The sequence below is a fragment of the Podarcis melisellensis genome (assembly GCF_964234715.1).
Source record: "Podarcis melisellensis genome assembly, chromosome: 1".
Taxonomy (NCBI): domain Eukaryota; kingdom Metazoa; phylum Chordata; class Lepidosauria; order Squamata; family Lacertidae; genus Podarcis; species Podarcis melisellensis.
Genome location: NC_138528.1, coordinates 72,869,605 through 72,893,811, shown reverse-complemented (window position 1 = coordinate 72,893,811; position 24,207 = coordinate 72,869,605). Strand labels below are relative to the sequence as shown.

Here is a 24,207-nt window from a genome sequence, read left to right as displayed (position 1 = left end):
AAATACTAAAATAAAAAGCTGTGGGTGAGCAAATCACTCAATAAATCACAATGCCTGGGATAATGGGAAATGCACTTTTTATTTTACTTTTCATCATTTATATTTCCACGTAAGCTTCTGTTTTCTCTCTCTCTCCTAAGTACTGCTTTTAACAGAATAAAAGGTCACGTTTTCTGATTGTCAGCCGTGTTTCAGTGCAAACAGGTTTCCAAACCTATAATAAGCAAATCTTTTTAGGTATATTTTAAAATCACCGTAGTAGTACAGTACAAGCTGCTGCTGGTGTTTTGTGTGTGTCTGTTTTGCTAGTTTAATACTATTGGAAGTGCTGAATCCATTCTCTTTTGAACTTACATATTAAGATGAGGTAATCATTAGCAATAAGACCATTTTTGGAAAGAGGGAAATATGCTGTGCAGGAATCAGCTGTCAAGAGTGCAACTCTGGACCGGGCGACATCTCGAAGAGGACTGACAATGGAGAACCTCTGTCATTTAATTTCTGCTCTTTGTTTCTTTGCAGCAGGACAGAGTTTTCCAAAATATATAAGATGAACCTTGTGCAGTCCAGTGCTCTTAGTTTTGATATCTTGAACCATGGGAATAAGTATTTGTCAGAGCTAAACAGTTGTGATAGCTGCAGTGATACCAACTCACCGTCAAACTTTGGTATTAAAAAGAGGCATAACTCAAGCTTTGATAACAAAAGGTCTGACTTTCAATCCTGGTATCTCCAGGTAGGGCTGTGAAAGACCCCTGTCTCATACTCTGGAGTCTTCCTGACAGTAATACTGAAGTACAGTAGCTGCACCAATAGTCTGGGTTTTGAGGTAGCTTCTGATGTGCCAGTGTGAACTATGGTATCTCAAACACATCTACACATATTCCTCAGGTCTTCTGGAATGAGTTATTGGGTTAACCTTCACACCAGCTGTATTCCATAATCAGGTCATCATCCTTTACTCAGTACTTCTGTTTCTCTTTAAGTGTTTGCACTTTTACCTATACCTTGATTGAAGATGGTCATAGTGATGTGTGTGTATTTCCCTTTTTATGGTAATACATTAAAAAAAAAGCAGAACACATGGATCACTTAGATGCTTCTAAGATCCCCACATGTCTTCAGTCTTGTGCTTCTTCTCCCCTTTCTTTCAGTAAATTAAACCTTGTGTCATTGATGTTTATGTATCCGTACGTGCCCCATCTAGGTGATATGTATGCAAAGTTCTCCTCTGGGCTCTCTTTTTATCCATGAAGAAGATTGGTTTGGCAATGTGTTCCTTGCACAGTTGGTCGGCTGAACTGTCTATGTATATATATATATATTCTCCTTTGGGGGAGGTGATTGATGTGCACAGTGAAGTAGGATCAAAGGAAGAGCTGGGGAGAGGGGAGCTGCGGTTAACAAGAATGCTGAAACATGAAAACATACTTATTGAATGTAACTGGTGGTCTAGCCCTTGTTTATAAAAATAAATCTTATGAAAGATGCACTTATTTCTATTAGTCTGCGATGTATATGTCTAGACCGATGAGCATATATTTTCTCTCCCTTTCTATAAAAACCACTTTTTAAACAGCCATTGCTTCAAGGTAACAGAGTCTAAAAATCATGTGTGTAAAAATAAACATTCTGTTTTAAGTTGATGAAGGAATCTATTATATTTGCAACGGTCTTTTGATTTATGAGGTTGCTTTGAAGGAGGGGGCACTTTGTGATTTGTGGAAAAAGAATTTGCCTTTCCAAAATCAGCTCTATAATCCAGTTTTGCAATTACAGTTGCTATACCCTTGGGGTGAGTAATAGTCTATTGGTGGTTGAGAAGCTAGTTATGTATGCAGATAAATGTGGATGTAGATAACAGAAGCAATGGCTTCTGATACCATCATGGGTGTTAATTACTTAGGAATAGTACAATGATTCTGTTCACAAATTGTTGCTTCTGTGATCGGCCACCGTGCATATTTGGCACATAAATATTACTTTAAAAAAAAACTAGTGTGCAAATATTTTATTAATGGCAAGGAGAGTGATGGTATAGGGAGCAAAATCAGTTGGGGAGTCTGCAGAAATGCTTAACAGGGGGGGAAAATCAAATACAAGAACAAAAGTACAAATCCACAACAATAAAGTAAGCTCAACTCCACACCTACCAAAAATTTCAAGGGTTGTAACCAATGTCAGTCATACTCAGAGTGGACCTTTTGCAGTTAATGGACATGACTAACTTCAGTCCATCAATTTCAGGTGGTTTACTCTGAGCATGACTAATGTTAGATACAACCCAATGAAATTCTAGTGTGCCCTATGAATATGGCAGAAAAATAAAAGAATATTTTGTAGCGGAAGAAAAATTTCAGGAAATTAGGGGACGGGTTTCAGCACAACACTGCCAGGACAAAAACTAAAAGAACTCAGCTGCGTTGGCTCTTTTTTATGTTTCCCTTGACAAATGGCTATTTATTTAAGATAAGGTAGACAAATAATTTGGTTTGGGGGTTCTTGGTGACTTAACTTTGAGAGAATGCCTAGCCACATTTCTAGCTGGTGGAACTGGTTGTAACAACACACAAGTGGTTTAACATTGGAGTGACCTTACTCATAAAAGAAAATTCAGCCCTTCCTTTGTGTGAACTGGAAAATTGCTACATGACAAGGAGAAAAAGAGCTGAATGGTGCATTTCTGAACAGCATCTCCCAGAAGTTTCACATTAATGTTAAAAAGCACGAGGGACAAGATTAATCCTATGAGGGGCAGCACCTTGAGGGGTCTGACAGACAAGAAAAGAGCCCCTGCAAAGTAGTGCTTCGGGGCTCCTCTTTTTCATGTGGCCCAGGACAATTGGATACCATGGTTGGCAATATCACATCAACAGGGCACCAGTACCAGCATCTGTCTCCTGGTCATAGCTGTCAACTTTCCCCTTTTCTTGCAAGGAATCCTATTCGAAATAAGGGAATTTCCCTTTAAAAAAGGAAAACATTGACAGCTATGCTCCTGGTGTAGGTGAACTACCAAGGCAACATAGACATATCTTACTGCATTAGTGCCATTTTATTGATTACACTTGATTAATGAAATAACTATCAGCTGTATTCAAAGCTAGATAATGTTTGCTGGTGTTGTGTATGTTGCATTGTTATCAAGTCAAAGCAACAGAGTTTTATTAACTAGAAGACATAAGCCAGCCTCTCACCTTTACAACCTACTCTGTAAGTTCCCTGTGGAGTTAACACTCCCTCTCCATCATCTTTGGCTTGTTGTTACAGCTTCAAAGACATTCTAAAGCCTTTGTTGAATTGATCATTAACTCTTCAAAGTTATAATTAGACATTTGAACTTGAGTCCATTTAAAGAGAAGAATGCAAGAATGAAAATGGTGGCCACAATTGGTTTTCTCCTCTTATGGCTCATCATAGTAGCAAGTGATGAATTAGTGGACTGAAACGAGATATCTAAAGCTTTGAAGGAAGCATAGTGATAGAGAGACACTAATCTGAAGAAGAGCTTTTCCCTTTGATAGTATTCATCCTTAGTTCAACAGAGCATCGAGACTGGGATTTACAGACATGGTTTAGTTAAAAGTTAAGCAACGAGATTGCGCTTTAAGTAGGAGATAAATAAGCATGTTCTTCACTTCCCTGTTTAAATCAATGGGGAGATGGAGGCAATGTGTGTTGGTGGTTCTCATATCCCAGAGATTGGTCAGTTGCCTGTTCTGGATGGGATTGCACTCCCTCTGAAAAAACAGGCTCAGAGTTTGGGATCCAGCTTCCTCACGAGAAGCTCAGGTAGCCTCAGTGGCCTTTTACCAGCTATGGCTGATATGTCAACTACAGTCAACTACTGGAATTGTGTGACCACGGTGTTCCATGCATTGGTAACCTCAAGGCTTGATTGTTGCAATGGGTTCTGTGTGGGGCTCCCTTTGGGTTTGGTCCGGAGGCTCCAGCTGCTGCAAAATGCTAATGGGGACAGACTATTGACAACACATAACTGCAATGCTCTACCTGACCAGGGTCAAGGTTCTTAGATTAATTCACAAGGCCCTTAACAATTTGGTCCAGCATACTTCAAGGACTACCTAATTCCTTATAACCCTGCTTGATCACTAAGGTCTTTGAGGGAATCACTGTTAGTGGTCCCTTAAAGCTTGGATGCACAACTTATATCCACCAGGAGCCATGTATTTAGTATTGTGGACCCAATTTTATGGAACTCTCTTCCAGCTGAGGTCAGGCCGGCTCCTACTGAACCCATTTTTATTCCAGCAGGCCATATTAACTGATTATTTTTTTTAACTTTTTGTATTGCATCCTTGTAACCCAGTTAGAGATGATTGTATTTTAAATAATAAAACAGAATAAAACTGTGGCCGGATTGTGCCTTAAGCTTCTTAACTGTCTGGCAGCATCTGCTACAACAGTACAGTGCACATTATGTCTACCAGTCTGCTCACACAAACTAATATAGGGTAGTAGAGAATTACGCACACACGAGTTCCAACAGCTTTAAACAATACTAGCTAGCCTAAAAGTGATGGCTAAGGGGCTGGAGATAGGGAAATTGCCATTGAAGATTCTGTCTGAGATGCTGGGAGAACCTCAGCTTTGGGTCTCCCACTTTTGCCTCACTGTCTTCTGGTGCAGGGTTTGACTAGACAACAGCTGGTAGCTACTATAGCACGGCTGCACAGTGGATGGGAAAGCCTGTCTCTATGGTAACAGTGAAGGCATTGGATGTGCCTCACTCTGCTCAATCTGGGGAATAGCTAGCTAAAGACATCTGGTCTGTGTAGATAAATCTCCAGGGAAATTAGCTCATTTCATCTGATAGTAACTACAGAAACATTGGACTCTGTTTAATAGTGTGATAATGAACACGGGAGATAGCAGACTAGCTCAACTGTTCTGCAAGTCAAAACCAATCTTTGTTTAGGCAGATTGTTGCTTCAGGTTGAGACTTTAACTAATGTCTCCCTCAGATGATCTTGGCTGTAGTTATAATCTGAGTGTTAAAAACAGTATTTTGAGGAGATAATACATTCTCATGAAGAAAGGAAACTTGCTTTATACAGAGTTTTTAAAACAATAGCTGGCCATTTTTCTTTCCCCCTTTAAAACAAAAACAAACCACTGAATGTGAAGTTATAAAGTTTGTGTCACAATACTTAGGCTGGTATACAATTATGTTTTTGTGTGTGTGTTTATAGAAGTTGTGCGCTGTCTCCACAACCTACAGGGTGGTCCACAGTATAGAAACTTAATATATTAATACAATTAATAATACAACTGTTGATTGGTGTAGCAGATGATGTGATGGACAATTTGATTCTCTCAAATGGGTATGGAAGGGAAGGGAAGGGAAGGGGAAAGTCTCTTTTTCGTTTTGCTGGCTCCAATGTCTGTGTTTATATGAATGTAAACTATATGCTGTGCCTTTTTATAGACTGTAACTCGAGGCTATGGAATAATAAAATGACATAACCTGGAAGAACATACAACAGCATATATTTTCCCCTCTTTTCCTTATTTTCCTCTCTACACTTGTGAGTCTCTAATGAGCTAAGATGACCAGATACGAGAATTTGCTGAAGAGTAATAATTTCACGTCATTTCTAGCTTGTTAATTGCCTTTCCACATTACTGCTCTCAGGGCAGTTTACAACCCACAGACATAATGAAATATACAACAAGAATCACATTTCCATCCTTTGGCAATTCATAAAACACCTAAAAGCAAATTGACAACATTTAAGGGTCCATTTCACTTGTAGCAGGGGTTGCCAGTCTAGTGCCCTGGGAGGCTTCCAGTGATGTGCCAGGCTGAACTTCTTTTAAAGGAAATCTATAGCCTTCCTAGAAGGAAAGTTATGAGGCAAAATGTGCAGGTATCTTCTAAGTGATTTCTGTGAAATGAGAGTGGCGTGGCTGCCTTGAATATTTTTTTCTAGTACTGAAGAATACTCCCTGTTATGATTAGACAGCAACAATATCTCTTCTCTATTTCTCACTGTGTGTGTATGTAAGCTCTGTAATCAGAACCACCAGGATATAGCTGACTTCCCATGGTAAGCATATTTTTGTTTTATCACCATGTTGTGACTGGTGGCCCTGCACTTTCTCCAAATTAAAAATGTGCCCACTGATCAAAAAATTTTGGTTATCCCTGCCTTATCAGCAAACAAGAAAACAAAACCACTCCCATCAATATAACTGTGTCAGGTTTGTACTATTTATCATTCTAAGGGAATGAGCTGAAGTTTTGAAGGAACTTGCTTTCGTTGCATGAATGAGTAAAAATAGGCAGAGTGCAAGCTGAATGTGAAAGGAACCTGAGATATATTTACTGGTTCTAAAATTAGACTAAGATTGCTGCCAAAACCACCATGGCCAAATATTTCTGTGGAAAACATCAGTGCAGTGATGTATAACTGGCTTGAATATACAAATATCCCAAGTTTAGCTACTTGGAGTGTGTTTCCTCTGTCCAAAATAAATCTACAATGTATTCATTATGGAAAAAATAAGATGCATTTTGTTGGCTAACTATTTAACTTTGGACTAGTAAAGCAAAGTCATATATGGAACAACTCTTTCTTATATGCAGCTCTTATTGTTTTCTGATTCTTGAAATATTTTTATATTATTTAAAAAAAAACTATTTTTATTTTGTTCTGAATGTATCCAGTTTAGAACAAATTTGGCAACATGCTCTTTGGAACTAGCTTGTTATTAATTAGTAGAAATAACTGTACTGAGAAATGCAGTGTGTTTACCGAAAGCTGTAACTTTCTAGGGGCCGTGTTGCATATAGGGATGCAATGTTGCCAGCAGTAGGAATTTGACCTTTTGAGACAAAGTGGTGTCATGATAATGGAATGTGATGATGTCACATTGTGACCCCTGCTAGGCCAGAGGTTAAAAGCACATCATGATGTGGTATGTGAGATTGTAATTCAGAAATGAGCACAACATTTGTTTACCATTTTTGGCATCGGCATAAAGTAATTTTGGATTACTTGTTATCTTCCAAGCCAGGCTGTACCTTTGCACAGTTTATTTGTTTTATTAGTTATATTTACAATCAGGCCTTTCATTTGGCAAGGCATCATAAATGCTTTTCTGCATTTATGCACACACAGGAAAACTCAGCCCTTCTTACTGAGTTGATCCAGTAAAAGTATATTGTCTTTGTTTTAGTGGATGTGGAAAGAATTCATTAGAATTTTCTCTCTCCCTCTCTTCCTTATTAACCAAGATACAGCAGGGTATCTTTAATTTATTTTTAACTGTATCCCTCTTCAGTTGCCTTAGGATCCCTGAGGTATGGTAGGACACTTCTGATACCACATTGATGGGAAAGGAGCATAACTGAATATCAATCATGGTCAGACATTTTGATAGTCAACCAGTCTGATTATCGATAAAGCAGCCATTGTGGGTAGAATTCTTGAATCTATTGGAATCTCCATCTTAGTTCTCATTTTTTCCAGCGATTTCCTTTATCTCCTTGCCACCTCTGTGTTTTCCACACTGCCACTCCAGCCTTCTGCCAATGCACACTCAGATCCAGCCTAGCTGGCGAATTGGAAATCCCCTGCAGAGGTTAGACACTAGGAAAGCAGCCTGATCCTGGCAACTCTGGAAACAAATTGCACTTAATGGTACCTAGATAAATATTTTTCCCCACCCCATCACGTCCCAAGACCCTCACATGCTGTCAGGAACTGCTGGATCTCTGTGCATGTGCCCTGTGTGTTGACCCTTTCAACTGCAGGTGGCTGCTTCTCAGTGACATACCTTCAGACTCTGGACTGGCTTTGCCTTCCCAGGGTGGCCGTTGGATCCCCCTGGACAGGAAGAAGTCCTGTTTTAATTATCTTGACCTTTGTTCATGCAGCAGCTTCTTCCTGAGATCTGGACTTTTCCTGTGTCCTTGGTTACCTTTTGATCTTGACTTCGGGCTTGCCCCTCAGTCCTGCCTCCTGGTTTGTCCTCTGTTTCTTACTTACTTTTTTCTACTGATTCCTGGCTTGCTCCTTGACCCTAGCTCCAGGTTTGCCCTGTGGTCATGACTTACTCTTTGGTCCAGACTGGTTCCATGGCTCCTGGTTCCATGGCTCCTGGTTCACCTCAGACTGTTGTCCATGGCCCAGCCCTGATACATGCAGTCTTCTCATATAATCCTACCCTTGACTCAAGCCCAGATTGTCACTGAAATGGAGTTTCCTTAATACCCACTCTATTGCTGTCTTCATTGCTTCTCAGTACATCAAGCTATAAGAGTCTGGCTAAATTCTCTCATCTCATCTGTGTTGTGACATCCTGTGCATCTGTCTCTCTGTAGCCTCATTCCCTACCCATTTAAAGCTCATTTAAATAGCTGAAAAGTTTCTCAATAGCTTCTCCACCTTCCCACCTTTTGCCACTGCCCAGTCAGGTTAAGCACTTCACCTCACCACTCTTTCAACAATACAGAGGAAGAGACCTAGAGATGGCCGTGGTTTGAAAAGAGAGAACTGGGATAGTGATAGAGACGGTCGCCTGTGCTGCACTGTAGGGAAATTTTTATGCAAGGAAATCCGGTAATATTGATCTCTGAAAATGGACTGGTGTTTTGTCTTTTAAATGTACTTTTAAAAGAGTATAATTTAGGAAAATGGGCAAGAAACAATTAGAATTTATTGCCTAATACTTTGGTATTAGATGCAAATTTGGAGGAAATCCAGTCATTTTGAATAGTACATTTGAAAACGCATGCTTCAGGATAAAGAATTTGGTCTTCTGTTTCAGGTAATAAGTTGAATTCAATCTTACATCTTCAGTCTAAAGACAGGAGACTTATTTGAGCTTTCAGTCATGCAATTAAGAATCACATGGAAACAGAGAGCAGGGCTGCAACTGTGGGACTTCCTCCCACCCTCATGACCTTGGGCAATCAGAGTTCCACATCATGGGGGGGGGGGAGCCTCTGTGAATTTTTAATCAATGGGGTTCTTAATTGTGTGGAGTCAAGGCCCAAAGGGGGCTATGATCATAGTATCAATTAAGTGCTGAAGATTATAGCCTAGGTAAAATTGTATAATTCTCTCAGGGAGCGTGTAATTCACTTTTACAGTTTGCAGCCATTTAAATGCTGCTGCTTTTGGTTACCCAGTAGAGTGATTCAAAAATTTATAATGCACCTTTAAGCACACGTTGTATTCTAATTATACTCTTGGTATTCACTGAGAAGATCTCTAGAATTTCATGGAGATGGCCGCAGCATCAAGTCAATGCGGGGCGGGTGTTGGTACTGTTTTGCCTCTTCCCTTGTCCCCTTGGTGTGTAACATCCAGCCTGATCAAATGTTTTGGAGAACTCGAAAGCTTGCTCACAATCTTTTTAACATTTTGATCAACCCCTAAAAAAATTAAAATAAAAACAAAATGTAGAATTGTAGAGTTGGAAGAAACCCCGAGGGTTATCTAGTCCAACCTCTTGCAGTGCAGAAATCTCAACACAGAATCTTCATTGTCTTCATCTTCTTCAAATTTAAATTCAAACCTACCATGCACCAGCAGGTCCAAGGGCAGGCTTCAACAATTTATAATCCAGTATTAAAAACAATTAAATTGCAACCACAGGAATAGGGTAGGTCCTGAAAACACACATTTCAGATGGCGATGCCGTGGTAAAAACAGTTATCTTCAGCAGTTGCTGAAAACTGTATAGTGAAGGTGTCAGACCCACCTCTTAGGGGGAGAATTCCCAAACTTTGGGTCTGCCAAAGAGAATTCCCTCTCCTAAATTTCTGTGGATGATGGAACTGCCCCTCTCCTGATCTTAATATCTAAAAAGGTACTTTGGAGAACCTGGTAAGGTACAGCTTAAATCCCTGCAAGTAGAAGGACATTTAGGTTGAAATCCTATATAGGACTACACTGTATCAACTTGCCAGACAGGTTCTTTGAGATGGGTCTGTGCACAACTGTAGCATGGAACATAAAGGAAGGTTCACAAACTTATAACTGTTCCTCATTTGGAGGAAAATGTAACAGCGGGGGGCACACAAATAGTCAAGTTTCAGAATGTGAGCACTCCTTTCAGCAGGCTTATAAATAGTATGTAGCTATAGCTGTAAGTGGATCACACTTAAAGAACAATTAAAAGTAAACAATGCCTTTCTTTGAGGATGTCTGTAACCCCAAAGTTCTGAACAAACAAAGGAATAATTTGCACCATGCATTGACGCTCCAGTCATAATTTAGCTAAAGATGGGAATTATTTCTTTTGAATATCTGAATCGTACTTGCCAGCTATCTCTTGCTGCAGGGTAGTTTACATTACAGCCAGCTTCTAGATTTTGAACGGAAATATTTTTGTACGCCTTGGCTAACTTTTAGAGGCAACATTAAAATGCTTACTGAACGAGTTTTGCGTGCTTATAAGTTGGGAGGTTTTTTAAAATTACCACTGGCGCATGTATTTTTGTGTGAGGTGTATTAAGTGCCCACAGACTACAGCTTGAGTGTATAACTGTTATTGCAGCTGTGTGGAGGAGCATGATGTGTATTCCCTGGAGCGGCCTTGGGAGAAAACCCAAATATGTTGAGGCAAAAGCAGGTTGTGTTTATGGAAATGTCAAACAGAAATATGGAGCTTGAACTCTTATCACAGTGGAGTGTGACATCAAGAACAGCTTAGGGATTGTACAGATGTGAATGAATAACAGTTATGTGGTAGATTTATTTTTAATTTCAGGACCAAAATGGCTTCATGCCTTTTTAATAGGTTTTTAGAAACAGAATCACTTCCTTTAACTTTGCTTTCTCATTTGGTTGCAAACTACTAAGACTTGAATAAAAAGTTGGTCCTTTTTAAAAGTGTACTTAACAGTTCATTATGTTGGATTACATTAACAGTTCATTACATAAAGACTTTGAGAGGAAGGCACAGTAAAGAGCTTGGGTGCCCGGTTTAGTTTCTTCATTTACTAAAAAGAACCTTGCATAAAAAAAACACCTTGATATTGATCAGTACCTCATCTTTTCACATGTAAAATTAGCTGTTTCCTACTTGTGCCACCGATGGCTGGGATTCAAAGTGCAACATGCATTGCTCTGCTTATACATGGGGGCTTCTCTGCTCCCCTTTTGCAACAACAGCTCTCATGCTCTCCCAAAGCCCCCTTCCCACTAGGGAACCACTTGTTGCTTGTGCCCAGTGGGCTGGATCTTAACTGTAATGTCTGGTGTGGTCTCTTGAATCCCATTCCCCAAAGAGTCACATAATTGCCAGTTATAGCAAACAATTCAGACCACAAATGCGTAGTCACTTGCCAAACGGACTGTGGATTTTTGGAAGCTGATGGTTCAGAAAACAGATAGGCTTTAAAAACAGGGATGGGGAATGTTCTTGGCTCTGCAGGCCAGATTCTTATCAGAACTGGCCTTCAGGACCAACTTTGACAGGTCAGTGGGGCTGTCCACTTGTCAATCACATGATGTCACAATGACACCAGACTGGGTGCTTTGACGTCCAAAGAGTCCCGCAGGGTGCTTTAGAGCACCTGAGGCTTTCGCTTTTCCACTTATCAGCTGATAGTGAGAGGGTGGAAGCCTGATTTCTGCAGTCTTCTGCTGCAAATTCAAGTTTGCCACAGGGAACCCACCAGTGCAAAGGATCCATCAGCTTTACTGTCCCTCAGCTTAAAGGTGGTAGAGCCAATGTTTGATTTCCCTTGTCAAAGCATTCTTGGGAGCACTCTTTAAGACTCACAATTGTGCATTGTTGGCTACATCTCTACTTGCCCTCAACATGTGACACGAAGTGTGGGGCAGGCTGGTGTAGTTTAGGGTAAATTTGAACCCCTGTTGAACCCTGTTTGACCCTTAGGCCACAGGTTCTCAGACTCTATTTTTAAATAGTTAGTGCTAGCCCTGCAAAATCTGAGCATTCTGGTGTAAGAGAGCAGTTGAGTTTGTGTATAAAGCTATACTGTATGTACATGTTTAAGGCCACAATCGTATACCCTGTTGCCTGGAGAAGCAGCTGACGCATGGGGGGGAACGATGATGACCCCTGCTGTCCTAACTTCCTGTCAGTGATGCTGCTGCTACTACTGGCCAGTAAGGAGAGTGGGTGGGACGAGGTGACAGGATGTTAGAGCTGTGTGGATGTACCAGGGAGTAATCCCTATTGATTTCAGTGGGACTTCTGGTAAACATGCATAGCATTGAACTGTAAATAGCCTTTCTTCTATAATCAAATGGTGAACTGCTCTGCTAGCTCAGAACTAAGTGTTTATTCTTTTAAGTGATACCAAGCCAACCTTCTGAAAAGGGTGCAGTTAAATTGTGTATGATTTCACAATTTTAGTGTTTTTTTAGATGTTTTCTCCAACATCTAAAAGTTCTAAATTAAACTGGCCATCACTGTAGTAAACCAGAGGACTCAGTGTAGTTTGCGTGCAAATTCCAAATGAATGTCGTCTAGCCAAGCCAGAAGTTTAAAAATATCCCTGTGTAGTCATTTGCCAGAAATGACTGCATGTGAAATTTGTCAGGCACAGGTGCACTATGGTCTTGTCTTGGGAGGCACAACTTTTCCTCAAAGCAGAGGAAAAATCATTAGCCCAACACTTGCTGAAGTCAGCAGAGTGACAATAATCCTTTTCATTTAGGATTTGGCTTGTGTTTATGGTTGCAGTTTTCAGTGAAGCACACCCAACTCCTAGCTCTTTATTATGTACAATTGTTAGGACAATTCTGGTTAGACCTTATCACCTATGATTAATTTATTGAAGGGGAAGCAGCTTGATTCCAAATGTTTCTGCACAGTAGAGTTCCTACATAATGTTGTGGGATAAATCACTTGCTACTTAGTTTCTTGTCCCTAAAATGGGGTCTAGCAAAGTCCTTAGTGCTAACAACGTGAATAAGGAGCTGATTCAGGCACAGCGTCAGGATCCAACTCAGCATTTACCAAGGTTGCAAAAAATGGAGGGCTGAGCCACCAAGAATTCGCCTAGAGAAATGAGAGTTACTCTAATGTTTCCATTCAGGGAAAAATACTCAAAAATGTATCTCAAAAAAATAGAAAAACAAAAAAACTCTACTGCCCCTCATATGTTTACAAACCTGTGTTTACTTCACAAATTATATTTCTCTTTAGAGAAAGGCAGCCAAGACTTTGTCCAAAGATTGGCAAGTACACATGCATGTTGCCTCCTGCACAGCAATTGTCAGCTGCAGAATCCCATCATGAAATAAAATTTGCACACACAAGGGTCCCTCATTCTAAGAGGATCAAGATGGTTAGATACTGTGAATTTCTGTCTGCCTCTCTGAAGTGTACCAGAGATAAAGTTTTTTAATAAATGTAGATGCTCTGCAGGTACATATCCCTGATCTCCTAATTATCAGTGTTTCTTCTACCAGAAGCATTTGCGTTTAGGCCAAGCTTGCTGCTTTGCAACTGGCTATCAAACACATGAAAAGATTCTTAGTGTGTGATGACCTTTAAAGCGTCTGATATAAAGAATGTAGTAATTACAGAAAAGAGTTTTTCAATAACATGTACAGAGTTGGACACATGTTTTGGATATCATACAGAGATGGGAGGGCAGAGTTTCCACACCAGCAACAGATTCTTCTGGAAGTGGAAATGCTGGCATGGAATATTCCTGCCATGATGTAATGACTGGTGTTGTATGGTTCAGCCCTGAGATTTGTAGCATGTGCTCTGGCTCATATAGCTTTGACCATGCTGTCAGAAGTGTAGGTGCGACTGCTAATTTATAATTTCTGCCATTTTTAACAAGGTGATATAGTATTCCCATAATTTAGGCAGAAGTCAGATTAGGATCTACTGGTAGAATTTTGGGTCCCTTGCAGCAGCAGCAGATCAGCAAGAGTTACTGACTCCCACTTGCTTAACAGTAGCAATGAACAATGAAAATAAGTTTTCCCCTCCTTGCCTAAACTAAGCTGCTCAAACATAGACAGCTTGGGGGCAAACGAAGAGTGGCTTTTTGTGTGAAGGGGCTGTAAGCTCTGTTCTAGTACTGGATGCAAATTCCTGGGCAGAGAACTTGATCAGAAGCACCTGTCCTTTATTTCTAAAGGTATATTTTTTGCATACACATAGATTTAAATGGCTTTTCATTTTCTAGCCGGAAGGCTCCCAGACTTTAAGCTCAACAGAAAACAAGACAGGTGGTGGATCTTGGCATTCTCCCAAGGCAGAAAGTTGCCCGCCTCTAAGTTATAGTGCGCACATGTCACCACTGGTACAGTGTCATTTGCATTAAGGCACAATTAGGAATATCTGTTCTGCAGGTCTAATTATGTCCCAGTTTGGCCCGGGAGAACGTTGTCCACAAACCATGCTCACCTGTCCCACACCTGTGATGACAGTTGAGGGGCAAGTATGGGCATGGCTACAGAAGAATAATTGGGAGCTGAAAGTGAGCTCCTGAGAATTCCTTCGCAAGTAGGGCTCCCTGTGAGCCCTGATCACCTGATAGGCAGTAACAGGGAGCTTCCCTGACACTGAGACTGTGCCTTCAAAGGGGCTTGCTGTAACTGCTGATCAGCAGTTACAGGGAGTCCCTTTGAAGCCCATTTTCAGGAAGTTTAGATTCACATGGAACATCCCCCCACCCTTTTGCATGTGTCTGTTTCTCCCACCTGCCAAAAATTGGGCCTTGAGAGATGGGAAATAGGGATCTAGCCTGTTGGCTGGATCTGATTCTCCCTCTTGGCATAAGAACATGAGAAGTGCCCTGCCTCATTAGACCAAAGGCTTGATCTAATCATTCAACTTCTTCTCCCACTGGCCAACCATATGCCTACAGGAAGCCTACAAGCAGGACCTGACCGCAACAGACCCCCCCCCCCCAATTCTGGTTCCTAGCAAATTCCATAATTTAACTGTATGCTGTCAGAAGAAGTACTTTCTTTTGTCTGCCTGGCATCTTTCAGCATTCAGCTTCATTGGATGTACCTGATTATTATTGGGTGGGATGAGTTGCTCTTCTATCCACTTTCTCCACACTGTGCATCATCTCATACATGTCTATGGTGTTCTCTCTTATTTACCTCTTTTAAACTAAAAAGCCCCCAAAGTTATATCTCCTTCCCATAAGGGGAGTTCCTCCTGCTCTTTTACTTGCCCTTTTCTGAATCCTTTCCAGCTCTACCATACCTTTTTTGATAACCCTTTTTTGCGTTTTTTGCTTGTTTCAACTATTCCCTCCAACACACACATTTACTCATTTCTCTTCTGCTCACTGTTAAGTTGTGGGTGAACATATCAGACAACACAGCGATTCTTCAAACAGCTCTTGTTTATTCACAAGCCAGGACAGAACTGAACTGAAGGGTTCAGTCAGCCTGCTTATATAGAGCTCCAGTACGTTACTGTAACAACTTTCTAAAACTATCCAATCACTGAACGTCACTTTCGATCCCTTATTTGCATAACTATCTACAGTATCCCCCCTGCTGGCCCAGGGTGAGAACTTCAGTACATAACACTCACACTTTATGGCCTTAGTATATTGGATTGAGTTTGTTTTAACATATGTGTCGTGCAGTCCTGTGCATATTTACTTGGAAGTTAACAATGCCCAATGAGGATTAATCCAGTGTGTTCAGGATTGCAGCTTCAGTCTGCTCCATGTACTGTATGAGACCTCAGAGTGGACTTCTGTAAATAGTGGCTGGGGAAACCCAGCCAGATGGGTAGAGTATAAATAATAAATTTTTTATTATTATTATTATTATTATTATTATTATTATTATTATTATTATTATTATTATTCAGCCAGAGGTACATCAACATTGTGTCAGAAATTCTAGCTTGTTTTGAATTGTTCAATGAAAACACAACTCTCCACAGTGAGGTGTGTGTTTAGTGCCCAACTCATTCCTGATAACCCCACTAAATTTGAAGCTATTAGTCCCAGTTTAAAAGTGGAATAGCTGAAACGGAATCCTCAGAATGTAGTCTTGCTGCTTTTGTAAAATACCTTCACATCTAAATCACCAAAATTTCAGCTTGCTGTGGAATGGTATATATACTATAGGGTATATTGAAGTAGTTCATGAGGAGTACTATAGGGTATATTGAAGTAGTTCATGTTTGTTTGTCTTTCTAATGAGTGTCCCAACTTATTTTGAATATAAATAGCATAGCCTTTTGCCTGTCTGCAACTTTCTCTGGCAGCTGTGTCTAAATGTAGTGACAAAAATCAGTCAGCCAGCGCCCCCCCCCCCCCGATTACTTATTGGGCTTATACAAGGCGAGATATTAAATACACTTTTGTCTGTCACCCAGCCACGGGCAGGGGAGGGGGAATTTGCCAGTTGCTAACGGATACCTGGCATTTTTGTGTATGACCATGAAGAACAGCTTGTGAACTTTCACCTCTGATGTTTCCTGAATAACATGGGTCTCATTTAGGTCAATAAGCCTTTATCAAAACGTCAGGAGTGAAAAATGTGTCTTGGTGTAAGCCGACTGGTCGTTCTCTCCAGTTGCAGGAGTCTATAGAACAATCAATGTTCTCTAAGCTTGTCTGCATGTCATGCAAAGAACTGGATGACAGTAACCATTGACTACATGTCTGTTTCATTGTCTTTAGGGCAGCCCACATTTGCATATTTGTCAGTGTTCCTGTTATCCAATGAACCATGGAGGGTCTTTAAAAACACACAACTCTCATGCAAATTTCTCTCACACAACACTCCCCCCCTGCACTTTGCAAATCTGAAAGCACTCACAACTTAGTCTTTTGTTTCTTTCTATTTTCGTACTCTTCTTACAAAATTAAACTCTAATTTGCATGTGTGGAGTTTTTGTTCAGAGCAACCCTTCTTTTCCCTTTCTCAGAGTTTGGTTTTGCTTAATCACTATTTATTTGTATTTTGGTGTGTTGTTTTGCATCACATATATAGCACAAATCCCTTACAACTGCTCTTGATTACTGTATTATTATTATTATTATTATTATTATTATTATTATTATTATTATTAAAGACCCAGCTGGCTTATCTGTTTGCTTATTAGCTGTTTTTGTCCGGGATGGGGTGAGAAGACCTAGGAGTTTTATTAATACACTGAAAAGGACACAAGAGAATCTTAGGATTTGTGAGCATGTGTAAAAGTTAATAACATATAAGCTAAGAGAAAAAGGTCTCTTGATATTTTCATGTATGCAGCTGGATCACTCACAGTGCAATCCTACACAAACTCAGAAGTAAGCTCCATTGAATGTAATGGGGCTTACACCCAGATAGATATATCTGAGATTTCACTGCAATTCAGTATTTTCAAATTAGAAGGGGAATTCTGCTCGCCACTAAATATTGTGCTTAAAAACATGAATGAAAGGAAAAATAACTGCTCCATCACATGCTAAACTCCATTATCAGATTCTGAGAACAGTTTTCCTATGAAATGAAATGCACACAAAAATATTTGTGCTTTTCCTTCTCACACTTTATAGACGTGAGACTTATACTTTTCTGATACAAGGTCTGTACTTATGGTATCTGAATAACATTATTGTTTTATAAATAATGGGTTTGAAATTAAAGTTGCAAACCTAATTAAACTTCCCATGAATTAAGTGCCATTGAACTTGGCAAAGACTTTGAGGAGATGAGATTAGGATCCAATTATGGCAAGCGGGATTTTGTTTTGTTTTTATCACATGGAAATCATCAAAACACCCTGTAATAGATTTTTAACTTTTAATCGTTCTCCTGATTGTTTGTTCCTACAGGGCTTTACCATATATTTTATGACTCACAGTTCTCATATTTCATTTTCTGCTAATATCACCTGAAAAGTGATATTAAAAGCATGTTATATTAACCTGTGCCCCCCCCCCGTCTGTTTCCTCTAGGAAATTGTATTAGTGGTATTTTTTGGAACTGAGTATGTAGTTCGATTGTGGTCTTCAGGGTGCCGCAGTAAATACGTTGGCTTCTGGGGAAGACTTCGTTTTGCTAGGAAACCCATTTCTATCATTGGTGAGTATATAAAGTTTTCAGTGGCTCCCATTGCATAAAAGGAATTCCCATAGTGATTTCTCTCATTTTCAAAAAATAAAGAGAAAGTGTTTTCTTGTAAAAAAAACAAAAAAGCAAAACACCAAAACCTCAAAGCAGTTTACCAAAAAAAAGGAATAAAATTATCAGTAGAAAGAGTTAAAAACACCTATTTAAAACATTCAAATAAAAATTAAAACCAATTATAGTGGAACCTCGGTTTTCAAACGTAATACGTTCCGGAAGACCGTTCGACTTCCGAGACGTTCGAAAACCAAAGCATGCCTTTCGAGAAGCTCAGTACGGAAGTCGTGTGGCACGTTCGGCTTCTGAAATGCATTCAAAAACCAAAGCAGTTACTTTCGGGTTTTTGGCGTTCAAAAGCTGAAACATTCGACTTCCGAGATGCTCAAAAACCGAGGTACCACTGTATAATCTAGAAAAATATTTAAACACATCAACTTTATACGTATCTAGGTAGGCTTTTCTAAAGTGTTTTTAGTAGGTGTCAAAACACTCACCTGCTTGATGTGTGGATGCCGCCACACTAGAAGTCCGATTTCATACAAATGTGGTACAAGCATTACGCAGCATCTATAAAAGTGCCTGTTCCATAGATCAAAGCAGTCAAGTGGGAGTATATGGGATAAGGCGATTTCCCAGGTAAACTGCTCCCAAGTTGTTCAGGGCTTTCTATGCTAATAGTAACACCGGGAACTTGGCCCAATAGCAAATTGGCAACCAGTGCAGGTTTCTGAGCAGAGGTGTCGTATGCTGAGAGGGTCTTACTCCTGTCAGCAATTGTGCTGCAGTATTCTATGCTAACTGTAACTTCTGGATCAAGTGCAAAGGAAGCCCCACACAGTACACATTGTCGTTATCTAGTCCTGAACTGCACGAACTACTATTGTTAAGTTGTGGACGAACATATCAGACAACACAGCGATTCTTCAAACAGCTCTTGTTTATTCAGAGGCCAGAACTGAACTGAACTGAAGAGCTCAGTCAGCCTGCTTGTATAGAGCTCCAGAACAACGTAACTGTAGCAACTTTCTAAAACTATCCAATCACTGAACGTCATTTTCGATCCTTCATTTGCATAACTATCTACAGTATCCCCCTGCTGGCCCAGGGTGAGAACTTCAGTACATAACAACTATGGCTAGGCTTTCCCAGTCCAGAAAAGGTCATAGTTGTGTCAAAGGTGCTTCTAGCAATTGAGGCTGCCTGGGTCTCTAGTGACTGTTGTTGTTTTTAATTTTCCAGATCTAATCGTAGTTGTTGCTTCGATGATCGTGCTTTGTGTGGGTTCTAAAGGCCAGGTTTTTGCAACCTCTGCTATCAGGTAAAATGATTAAATCTAATTTTAAAATCCTTTCTTTTTCCACCCTGTTAAAAAGTGCATCTCTTAATCCACTTTTCCCCATCCCAGTGCCATGTACTGGTTAGAATGTTAGAGTGGTTAGATTTGGACTGGGGCTTGGGAGGTTCAAATCCCCAATCCCCCGTGAAGTTCACTGTGTGACCTTGAGCCACTCCCTCCTGCTTAGTGCAGCCTACTCTTGTTATGAAGATAAAATGCAGAGGGGGCAAATCATGTACGCTGCCTTGAGTTCTTTGGAGGAAAGGTGGGGTATGGAGGTACTGACTAAATAATAACAATTTTAAAAACTCACTCTTCCACTCTCAAACATCTGTTCTCACTTTTTTCATTCACTTTTCTTTTAATGAACTTCATTCTAGAGGCATCCGATTTCTGCAGATCCTGCGAATGCTTCATGTGGATCGTCAGGGGGGCACATGGAGATTGCTGGGGTCAGTAGTTTTCATACACAGACAGGTATGTAAAAACATAGAAAGGAAGTTCAAGTGATAAGGATATTTTACTGTTAGGCTGCCAGATTCCATAGACCATATACTGTTTTGGGGGTATCTTGGACTAAATGAAATCCCCTTTCCGCTGCTTCAGACTTTACTCACAGTTAATCACATTTAATCAGTTTAATTAATTAGCTGATTAACTAATGTTATTTGATTGACTAAGGCTGCAATTCTATACCTGGAGTCAGCCTGACTGAACTCAGTGATGGGGCTTACTTTTAAGTAGACATATGCTTCAACGCTAAGGTTTCATTTACTGGGTGACAGACCTAATAATTTTAAAATCTCTGTGTGTGCAAACAACCCCCTGTAAAAATAATTTGCTGTGGTTTTGATGTAATTTGTTTCAGTTCTCCTACTTCCAATCCTACTTTCTCTCACATATGGCCACTTGAATCCATTAAGTCTAATTTCTGAGTAGATGTGCATAGTATTGTGCTGTCAGTTAATCCTTTGTTGTTTTGAGAACAAGGTTAAAAATATCATTTTTCCAACTTCAGTTTGCAATTCTGCTGCATTAACGTAACTGACAATAATGTTTTTTTGACCTAGTATTAAGGTAAAATGATTTGCTAAGTGCAAATTGGAAATATCAGGTGGTAGTCAACTAAGCATTAGGCAGAGTAGAGTGACTGAAATTTATGAACTGTTTGATTAATGTTTAATTGGTTAAATTCAGTGTGGTAGCTGAGCCCAATAATCAGTCATTCGTTTTATAAAATAACATTTGGCAGCAGCAGTATTCTATGTGCCTCTAGTTATTCGTTAATTTGCTCTTATTCTTCTTTTCAGGAATTGATAACTACTCTGTACATTGGATTTCTAGGCCTGATTTTTTCATCTTATTTTGTGTACTTGGCTGAAAAAGATGCTGTGAATGATTCAGGCGAGCATGAATTTAGCAGCTATGCAGATGCCCTTTGGTGGGGAGTAGTAAGTATAATCCATAGTACATTTTCAAAATTAGAATAGCCTTTTTGTCCTAATGTGATAATTTCTAGTATTTCTTTGATATGTCCTCATTCAGGTGTAACACTTAAACTATTAATGATGGTGTTGCATCTAGTTTGACCATTATTCACAACATTTATATAGGAAACATTGTGGTTTGTTGCTATAAAATGACCTATGTTTAGCCTATTAACTGTGTTTGGGTTGTTGTGTATGCACTTTCCTGATTTGAAATAGTAAGGACTTGTGAATGTCATTTAACTTGGTATCATGGACCAGACCCTGCATGTGAGTCCAGACCTTGAAAACCCACTTTTTATGAATGGAGTTTTCAGGATTTCTGCTCTAGTTCTTGTGATTAACACTCATTGTGTGAGTAATGCAAGCAGCAGAAAACAATCCTCAATCTTTTAGGGAAGATAAAGAAATGCCTTCAGTCAAACTAGCCCACAGTGATTCTGGTTATATCCCAGAAATATAGGGCAGCAAAGTGACATCCAGCTTCAGCAAAGCAGAAGTTTGCCAAGAATTCTGCATGTACCAAAGGCACCCAGAATCTCCTGTCTCATTGGGCTGAAAAATGAAAGGTGAGGCCTTCCTCACCTTCCATCATCAAAGAAGTACTCAGTTCACTCTTGCTGAAACTTGCAGGTGGCATCAGGAGGACTATCTCCTTGGCTTCCGCAATACCTGAGGGCTCAAGAAGTTCAGACCAGTACTGGAGCAACAACTGTACTGCTGCTGGTCCTGAAAATGTTATATCTGAGTCAGGGATGTGCTTTCTTGTGTCAGGTGTTTTTTTGGGGGGGGGGGTTGCTCTTAGCATAGCCTCTGTTGTTCTGGTATTGTACCTTTGTTTCCTGTGTGTAGGCCTGCAATTGCAAATTTACTCAGTGTTTGCTCTCATTGCTTTCACTTGACACTAGTTAAGCTGAATCTGGATACCACCATCAAGATAATGCAGACTGCAGGTCTTTGGTGGAGCCACCTTGGTCAACAACATGGACAGGCAATGTCCAGGGATATTTGGACAGGGTGGGATCAGATTTGCTAAATGAGCACATCCAGTTCTCCAAATAAGTGTTGTACATGTACACCACACATTCAGTAACTGAGAAACAGGATGGCATTTTTCAGATTTTTATCTCTTTTATATAGCCTTCTATATGAACTCTATGAATCTCCCCCTTCCATATTCTTATATGTAAAATAGTAAATACAATGCAATCTCTTGTGGGATCAGCAAACTTGCTTTTTAGGCTTTTAAACTCTTTCTAAGGGGCTACATTACACCACAACGTGTTCAGCTTCTTCAGAGGAGTGGCTCACATGGCTTCTTAATTAAAGGTGGCAGATGCAACCATATGCAAAAAAGGCACTGCCTTGATTTTGGCAGCAAAAGTATACTTTTGTCAAGCATGAGTGGCGCTTTGTAAGGGCTGCAAAGCTTTCTTCAATAGGAATGGAAAAAATTAGCCTATAAAAAGAAGGCAAAGCAAAAGGAAGAAAATACAGTCCCCAGCAACATAAGCAGTAATATGCATACAATCTGAATACAATTCCCATTGCTAAATGATCCTCTGAAGATCGGAACAAAAAGATTTCAAACTAAGTGATCAGGAACTAAAACATAAGAGTGAGTTTCAGAGATAGCAGGTTCAAGCTAGTCACAATCTCAACTGCAACCATTCTTTCCCCCAAATTTAGGCATTTTAAGACTATGTTTGATTGCTTTCGGTTGGAAGCTAGAAATCAAATTAACCATGATGTTAGAGATGCATAAATGCATTTCAGATTGTATTTTTCTTTTGCTACAAGCGGCTCCAGTGTGTGTGTGTGTGTGTGTGTGTGTGTGATATGCTATGAAGGACTGGAGTGGGGGCAGTGTCAAACCTTTCCCCCTGTGATACAACCCAGGCCCAGATCCCTCCTGAAGCTGGTGAACATCCATTCAAGCTGAATGTTGGAAGATTCAGGACAGAGAAAAGAAATAACTCATTCATGCTGAGCATAGCTGAACCATGGAACTCACTCCCACAGCAGGCAGCGATGGCCACCAACTGAGATGGCTTTAAAAGAGAATTAGACCAATTCATTAAGGAGAGGGCTACCAAAGCCTACTAGCCATGATGGCCATGCTATGTCTCTGCAGCCAGTGGGAGGAGGTAGTGCTCCTGAATACAAGTTGCTTGGAACCACAGGAGTGGAGAGCACTGTTGCGCACAAATCCTGCTTGCTGGTTTCCCACAGGCCTCTCTGAAAATAGGATGCTGGACTAGACGGGCCATTGACCTGATCCAACAGGCTCTTCTTATGTTCTGGTATTGGGGAAAACATAGTGTCAGTGGCTATTAAACTGTTGTTGTTGTTTAGTCGTTTAGTCGTGTCCGACTCTTCGTGACCCCATGGACCAGAGCACACCAGCCACTCCTGTCTTCCACTGCCTCCTGCAGTTTGGTCAAATTCATGTTTGTAGCTTCGAGATCACTCTCCAACCATCTCGTCCTCTGTCGTCCCCTTCTCTTTGTGCCCCCCATCTTTCCCAACATCAGGTTCTTTTCCAGTCTACTCTTCTCATGAGGTGGCCAAAGTATTGGAGCCTCAGCTTCAGGATCTGTCCTTCCAGTGAGCACTCAGGGCTGATTTCCTTAAGAATGGATAGGTTTGATAAGACAACAGGCCATTAAACTAATCAGTGGCTATTAAACTAATCCCAAACTATGATTGCCTCCTATTTTTGGACTACCACTCCTATCATCCCTTGCTAGCAGGACCAGTGGTCAGGGATGATGGAATTGTAGTCCAAAAACAGCTGGAGACCCAAGTTTGGGAAACCCCAGGGAAAATACAGGAAGCTATCCTTTTGGTGATTGTTGTGTGATGCTCTTGCATCACGATTGCATCGTAACTGTTGCAAATTGCCCCTAAAAATATGTTACCTTTGAACAACCGTATTTCAAAGGCATCACTGAGTAGTTTGACTGGAATATAGCCACTTCAATCATGAACCCTTCTGTCACTACTAGATTTTACTAGATGAAAAGAGAAATAAAATAAGACATCCTAGACCTTAGATTTCTTACATACTTATTTCAACACAAGAAAGATTAAAAAGAACAAGCTTTAATATATGGCACTAACTGTTAGTTGTAAGCATGAATCAGACTGAGCTCAGCACTTTTCTGTCCCATTGGTTTAAGTGGCAGGAGTAAACATGCACTGAACTTCTTCCTATTTAATTCAGTGGGATATAAAAGTGTTTAATTTTGGCTAGAACACACACATGTGTCACTGTGATTGATAGTGTAGAGCAAACCTTCTACTGTTTCCA

General features: G+C 40.2%; 1 protein-coding gene across 4 annotated transcripts in view; it reads left to right on the top strand.

The window, feature by feature from the left end:
* KCNQ1 (potassium voltage-gated channel subfamily Q member 1) overlaps positions 1-24,207 on the top strand; it is a 283,258-nt gene that overhangs the window by 53,579 nt on the left and 205,472 nt on the right. For all 4 annotated transcript variants that reach the window (XM_081903779.1, XM_081903781.1, XM_081903780.1 and 1 more), the window contains exons 3-6: positions 17,900-18,026; positions 19,311-19,389; positions 19,788-19,884; positions 20,718-20,858. In XM_081903779.1, coding sequence (XP_081759905.1) covers positions 17,900-18,026; positions 19,311-19,389; positions 19,788-19,884; positions 20,718-20,858 — 444 coding nt within the window. The remainder of the gene's footprint in view (positions 1-17,899; positions 18,027-19,310; positions 19,390-19,787; positions 19,885-20,717; positions 20,859-24,207) is intronic.